The sequence below is a fragment of the Euphorbia lathyris genome, chromosome 2, assembly GCF_963576675.1.
Source record: "Euphorbia lathyris chromosome 2, ddEupLath1.1, whole genome shotgun sequence".
NCBI lineage: Eukaryota > Viridiplantae > Streptophyta > Magnoliopsida > Malpighiales > Euphorbiaceae > Euphorbia > Euphorbia lathyris.
This window is the reverse complement of record NC_088911.1, coordinates 31,639,156-31,646,672: the sequence shown is the minus strand read 5'-3', so window position 1 is coordinate 31,646,672 and position 7,517 is coordinate 31,639,156. Positions and strand designations below refer to the sequence as shown.

Sequence of the window (7,517 nt, the reverse complement as noted above, 5' to 3'; positions counted from 1 at the left end):
TTCTAAATTTCATTATTCAAACTTTGTATTCTGATTCTATTTAATGCATGAGTTTTTCTTTTTAAAAAAAAGGAAAAATGAGAAATATATATATAAAAAAGAAATGTAAAATAAAAATGAAGAAAATCCAGATAACAAATAAACAGAAATAATGAAAAAAATAACAGGAAAAATGAGAAATCAAAACCAAAACCAAAACCAAACAAACGATTTGATTATTATTTAGATTTTTATTTTTTTACATTTTTTTGTTTTTTTTGCTCATTGGTTGTTTTTTCTTTTTTTCTTTTTTGTTATCATTTTGGTACAATTTAAAATAAAGAAAGTATCTATTTGTAACTTCTTAAACCATGATACAACATGTATAGATATTTTAATTTACAATTTTTTTACTTAATTGTAATTTAATACGTGAATTATAATAAATTTTGTAATATAATGTTTTAAATTGAAAAAACAAACATGTAAATATTGAATTAAAACCAATCCAATCCAATTGAGTATTTTATGAGTTGGATGATCTTAACAAATTCATTATTTTAAAAAGTTGAGTTGGATTGCAACGCAAACACTATAATTTTATTCACGATAACAGGTATGATGTTCACAAAACTGAGCATTTTACACGGTGACCCATTAAGGGGTAATCCAACATTAAAATATTATATTAAATTTGAGTCTAACTCACTCTAAAATACACATGAAAATTAAGCAAATAGAGATAATGATAAAAGTCCAGAACTTCAAGCTTTATACAACAAATCATCGACCGAGTCCGAAACATCATTTCAATATTATAGCTTAAATGCCTATTGAATGCCTAATTAATATATATATATATATATATATATATATATATATATATATATATATATAATATATATATATATATATATATATATATTTGATACTTTTACACTACAAAATTATAGCTTCGTATATAAATTCAAACCCCTTCCCGAACCCTCTAAATCTGTTCCTGGTAGCGCTTCACGATCACCACCGGACATTTTGCATACTTGGCACAATGGTCGCTCACGCTTCCAAGCAGAACCCTACAACAAATATATATGGATCATGATTATTTTCTATATTTGACTCAAAAAGTATTCAAGTATTAATTAGTAATTTTCATTTTATCAGTAATTGACCAAGTGAATTTAATCGGTTATCATTAGATCTGGACTTATTAAAATCATATAGTAGAGATTAAAATCATAGTAAGGTTTAGATTTACATCTCTTAAATCTGACAGCGATTAGATCTAACCGTGACTGACCAAACCGACTAGATAAAAACCACCAAAGTATTACCTTTTAAAGAAGCCATAACCATGGCTTCCCATGATCAGAACATCTGCTCCAAGTTTGTCAACAATATTACATATGACATCTCTTGCATCTCCGCTTCCGACTACTCTCTCTACCTTTTCCTGCACAAATTAACCTTCCAATCCATAAATTTGTACAAAATCAGGAAAATAAAAAGGAGGGAAGAGTAATTTTACATTGGTAATATAATCTCTATAAATAGCTTCTGCTCTTCCCATCACTGAGTTAGCCGATGCCTTGCTATATTTTTTCACCTCTGAAACTAGGTCGTCACCGGACAATAAATACCCTGCAATCGAATTAGAAATTATAAGTAATTGAAATCAACAACATCAATAAAAGAAGGGACAAGATCCAAAACGTGTCCCTAACGTTTTTGTTGGTACCCTATGCCCTCCGTTGTTGTCATTGGGTTCAAGTAGTATTCCCGTTTTATGGGTTCTATTACTTGACTCAAAATTACTCATTATACAGTTGTTTGAGTCCAAAATTACTTAAAATTTTACAATTTCTTATATTACAAATATATCTACACTTTTTTAAAAAAAGTTTAGATTGTAATGGAACTAGTAACAGATTTAGAATTTACTGATAGATGGTACTTATGGTGCTCTCTACTAATTTATAGATTTAAATTTATATTTTTAACTCCTTTTTCAGAAAAAAAAAACTTTTATGGATTTTTCTGTTGTTTTTCGATGATCAGTGGATACTCAAATCCATCTGCTACTCAGATCAATCACTAGATGGAACTAAAAAGACAGTTCGTGGAGGGTGTGTTAACCACCCCCCAACTCTGGGAGAAAATAACAGAAATATCTACGGTAAACACTAAATTTGACATCATTAGAGGAATTGGCGACCGTCGCTAATTAATTAATCCCTAAAATATATGTATTATTTGCTTAATTTTTGTGCATTGATACCAAGAATTTAGTAAAAGAAAAAAAGGAAGAAGGAAAAACCTGGAGCATCAAAGACAGAGTAAACAGGAGAAGGAGGCTTGACATAGAGAAGAACAAGTGTTGTATTTGAATTTGAAGCAGGGGATGCTAGATTTTCCATACACCAAGACAGAGCATGCATACTCTCTTTACTTTCATCTACTGCTACTACTATCTTCCTATTTTTCTTCATGTTTATCCTATCCATTTTTCTATTGCTTTCTTTTACAAAACTAGATGCGAAGGCCTTGAAATGATTATATCAAAATAGGGAATGAGTGTTTATTTATAGGATAGTGGGTTATGTAATGGGATGTGGTTTTAACTTGTAAGTTAATTGTATGTAATGGGATTGTCGTTTTCGAAATGAATACAATGGGGTTCCTCTAATAAATAATGACAAACACCCTATTGGCCTGATTAACTTTTTTTCACGAAATGGGTAGATATAAGTCCTAGTATCACAAATTAATGACTTTGATGTTTTCTTTGTACTTTTAGCATAATAATGCAATTTCGGATTCATAAATATCTAAAATGTTTTAAAATATCTGGAACGAGTAGACTAGAGGAGCCTCAGCCACCAAACAAGTTCCAATCATTTAACTTATCTATTCCAGAGCATCTTTTTTTTTTTTTTTTTTTGAGATATTTAACAAAATTAACTTGTAATTTTACTTCCGAAAAACAACTCATCAATGAAATATTGGCTATGTTTGTTAAATACATGTTAGCAGTTAGCGTGATAGGTGATTATATTAACGGTTAGCTGGTTACTTTTGGGTCAGTTGATTTGATTAATTAATTTAACTATTTAACTGTGTAAATTTATTTGGTAAAAATTAGCTGATTGCTAACATGTGTTTGTGTAAAATGACAAATAAAAATATTGTAAAGTCTTTATTTGAGGTTAAAAGATACTAATAAATGTCATTCGAAAGAGATTGAACAATAAACTAATTGAAAAATCTCTTAAAATCGGCATTTTCAAAATTAGCTTTGTTGACCAATTAATGTGATTGTTAGGATTTGAACTCTCGGTCATTTGGTCTAATAACATTCTTATATCATGTCAATAAACCATTTGAACCAAAAACTTAAACTGATGGTTAAGAGTCAATAATAGTTTTTATCAATGATGGATCCAAGATTCACTGACTGACAGATGTGTCCCATGATTTATGGGGCTAAATTGATATTTTTTGGGTGCTCTTACATAAAAAAAATCTATGAGTCGCACGTGAATGCTCACTGAAATTGAAGCATGTACAGTATATGTGATCTTACTATTCTATCAGCTGGTATGGAGTAGTATTTTTCTTCTATATATATTTTTTTTTTCTTTTTTTCCTTAAGTTATTCCTTGATGGCTTCTGATTCCAATATATGGCCTAAAAAAAGTCTTCTTGTATTGGCTTTCATTGTATATAAAAATGTCATAATTTTTTATTTTTACTTTCATTTAATTTTTTATTTAATATATTAACTCTCTCAAAAAAATATAGTATCTTTAAAATAATATTAAACATGAATTTTGATAACTTTTTCAAAGTGTATTTTTTATAATTTATCAATAAAATTTATTAGAGATTAAAAAATCACATTTATAATTTTATATATATATATATATATATACTCCTAATTTTATAATTTGTGAGATATTTTTTATTCATTTTTCAATGAAAAAAGTTCTATGTTAATGTTGTATAAATAGTATTTTCCAATTAATAGTGGATCCGATGCATGTGATGGCGACCTCGACCCCTCTTGCCCTGATGGTCGGCCGCCGCGCACGGTCCCGCCGGATAAAGTTGGGGGTCCGTCGAATCTGGGCCCTGATACTCCTAAAGCCTCTTGGAAGGATATAGCCATGGCGAAATCTACTATTTCTCCCCCGCGCACCCGCACCGACTTATGTGCTGCTGGTTTAATCAAGATTGAAGTGAACGAAGCGGAACCCCTAATTCCGAAAGTCACGATTGATCCGGAGTTGAAGAGCAAGCTTGCCAAGCCGTGGGAGAAAGCCATGATAATTAAGCTGCTGGGAAGAAATATTGGGTATGTGGCGCTTTAGAAATGAACTCTGGAATTGTGGAAACCGATTGCAGGCACGAGAATGACGGACTTAGGGGAAGGATTCCATCTTGTTCAATTTGATAACGACATGGATAGAGATCATGTGATTAACGATGGGCCGTGGCTTGTACAGGGCCATTACCTCACAGTCAGGTCCTGGTCTATAGGGTTTAATCCCATGGATGCTTGTGTGGAGAAATCAATGGTTTGGGTACGTTTTCCTCAACTACCTCTATTGTATTATGATGAAGATGTGTTATTGGGTCTAGCTGGAGCTATTGGAAAAAAGATTCGTGTGGACGAGAACACCGCAAAGAGGGAAAAGGGCCGCTTTAAACGGGTCTGTGTTGAAATTGACCTGCTTAAACCTCTTATTGCGCAATTTGACTTGGAAGGAGAGTCACAACGTGTTGAATATGAAGGTCTGCATATGGCTTGCACTCATTATGGGAGGTATGGTCACCTTCGTACGGATTACTGCTGGCCGAGTGCCATCCTTGCTAAAGATTCAACAACATCGAATGAGATGGTTCTGGGGGATCAGACAGCGGAGCAAGCGAGTGGAGATTTGAATATGGGGCCTAATCAGGAGGGTGCAGAGGGGAATGCTAAAAGCGAAGCTCCCCCGAGACTTATGGTGCCTGGATGATAGTACCGAGGAGAAGATTTAGTGGTGCTTTAAACAAGAAGTGGCCTGATGGAGACAAGAAGGATGCTGGTTGGAATCAGGGTGTGGATAATTCGTTTGCTAGTCTCACTAACGAGGTTAGACAACCGATTGAGCAAGGGAAATTCCAAGGTTTTGGGAGCCATCAGGAAGCTGAAAGTGGGAAGAGAAAGGCCTTTGGTAAAGGGATGAATCGTAACAAGGGCAAGGGAGTTTCGTGCATCAGGGATAAGGAAAACATTAGACCCATGAGCTTGGAAAATGTGAACAGGTTTGCAAGCCTTGAGATCAGCAACATGGAAGTGGAGGGGGAGAAATGCCAATTGTTAGACAGTGGGCGGATGAATGAAGGTAGGGGTAGGCGAACTCGCATTGATACAGAAGCAAGGCCGTTTCTTGGGAACTTGGAATTGCAGTACAAAGATGCCAGCCAGTTAACTCAGAGAGGTAATAATAGGCTTAACCAGAAATTGAGGGATCGATCAGTCTTGAGAATTTTGAGCAGTAGCGAAAGGGGAGAGGAGCAGGCTTTGGCTCCTAATGCCAGTTGTAGACACCGAGTCGGAGGACCTGTGACGAAAACCTGAAAATAAGACGGTTGAAGCGATTGATTCCGGAAGTTTTGAAAAATATATAAAGAATAATAAGCGAAGGAAAATTAGCGGCACGGCGCGGGTGCTTAGCGGCATCCGACATGCGGACGACAATGGTCGAACGCCCGCTCGGCGGCGCGGGACGTGCGCTCGGCGTCCGTCGGACGCACCGCAAGTGGCACGCTCTCGACGTCCGAGCAATGCCCGGGTCCGGTGCCACGGGGCGCGCTCTCGTGGGCCGCTGAGCGCACGTGCCCGGTAGCGCGAAGCGCGCGTTCGGCGGCCGTGACGTGTGAGCGTCCGGCGGCGCGGGACGCGCGCTCGGCGGCCGCGGGGTGCGCACGTCCGATGGCTCGAGGCACGCCCCAAGGGTCGTCGGGCGGGCGCCCAACCTAGCGTTGGGCGATCGCCCAACGATCGCCCAACAAATGTTGGGCGGCCGCCCAACCCCAATGGGCGACGCCCATTGGTCCGGGGACCCGTTTGCCTATAAAAGGCACGGATCCCCATGCAAAAAAAAGAGGGGGGAGGAATCCTTAGAGAGCTTCTCACACTAGATATTTTTCTAGAGAGAGGAAGTTGATTTTTTTAGTAAAAAACATTTTTTTTCCTAAAAATTGAAAATCTCTAAATTTCCTAAGTTCAATTTTTACTAAATTTTTTATAAAAAACGGGAGCTCGTGGTTCGTGGAATCAATCGGCTTCAACTGTCAGATACCGAATTTAAGGTATTATCCGAGGACTAGACTCTTTATTTTATTTAATTTATTCTCTTCTTCTATTTTTATGCTATAGTTTTTATTCATTTAGTCATTTATTTATTTTGTCACATTTTATTTAATTAGCGTATTTATTTAATTTTCGTTTCGTGTTAGATAAAATTCGGTTTTGTTTTAAAATAAAAAACCTCGTTTTGATGTCCCAATACGAACCGTGATCCGATAAAAGGTAGTTCGGGTATCGAAAACGTTGTAATTACAAGTTTTTAATTTAAAAGGAATTTCCAAATAATGGTTTGAAATAAAAAACGTCGTTTAGGAATTTCCGTTTTCGACTATGATCCATCTTTGGTAGTTCGGAAACCCAAAATGATTGAATTAGATTTAATTTAAAGCTTTTGAATAAATCTGGAAACATTTAGGAGTGCTGCTGTAATTTACCTATTCTGTCACTAAATGCTGTTTACCGACGGATTTTCCGTCGGTAAATCTGCCAAAATGTAAAAAATGCCATTTCAGTCCCTTTTTCTTAACTTTTAAACTTTTAATCCTTAGTACATATATATAAATATGTAATATATGTTTTTCAAATTATTTTAGAACTTTAGCATATATAATCATTCTAGAATATTTGTATATTATTATTTATTCCATTTTACAATATAAGTATAAGTATATATATGTATTCCTTTTTATTAATTTGGATTATGTTTTAAATGTTAGTTATTTGGTATTTTGAGAAATAATTAATATATATTAGCATATGGTATTTTTTGGTATTTAAAACTATAGTAGTTATGTATATGTATAGTTTTTGGAACATTTGGGTTATTGTAGTGATTATTGAATAAAATTATTTTTGGATAAGAATTATTTTCTTAGTTATAGGATTTACTTATTATTTTCACATTTTCAAAGTATAGATATATTGTACCTATTATTTTTATATATACATATAGCTTCTTTTGTATTAACTCTTATTTTATATTCTATTTTTGATTTAAATGTATATACGTATGTACAAATTATTTTCTTTACCCTTTGAGCCCATTCATGGGTCCATATTTCAAATGGGCTTTATTTAAGTGTAAATATTAGTTAAAATAAGTTTATTGTTGTAATTGTAACAATTAGAGAGTCCATTAAATAAGTGGGGAAAATAAATCACAAAAAGAGAGTTTTCAATT

General features: G+C 34.4%; 1 protein-coding gene across 1 annotated transcript; it reads right to left on the bottom strand.

The window, feature by feature from the left end:
- Positions 1-557: 557 nt before the first annotated feature.
- On the bottom strand, positions 558-2,606 carry LOC136217662 (universal stress protein PHOS32-like). The gene is made up of 5 exons (XM_066004276.1): positions 2,297-2,606; positions 1,508-1,620; positions 1,314-1,432; positions 905-1,055; positions 558-847 (listed from the first exon to the last, which is right to left on the bottom strand). The coding sequence occupies exons 1-4, from the start codon at positions 2,481-2,483 to the stop codon at positions 968-970; spliced, it is 507 nt and encodes a 168-aa protein (XP_065860348.1). The 5' UTR covers positions 2,484-2,606; the 3' UTR covers positions 558-847; positions 905-967.
- Positions 2,607-7,517: the final 4,911 nt, after the last annotated feature.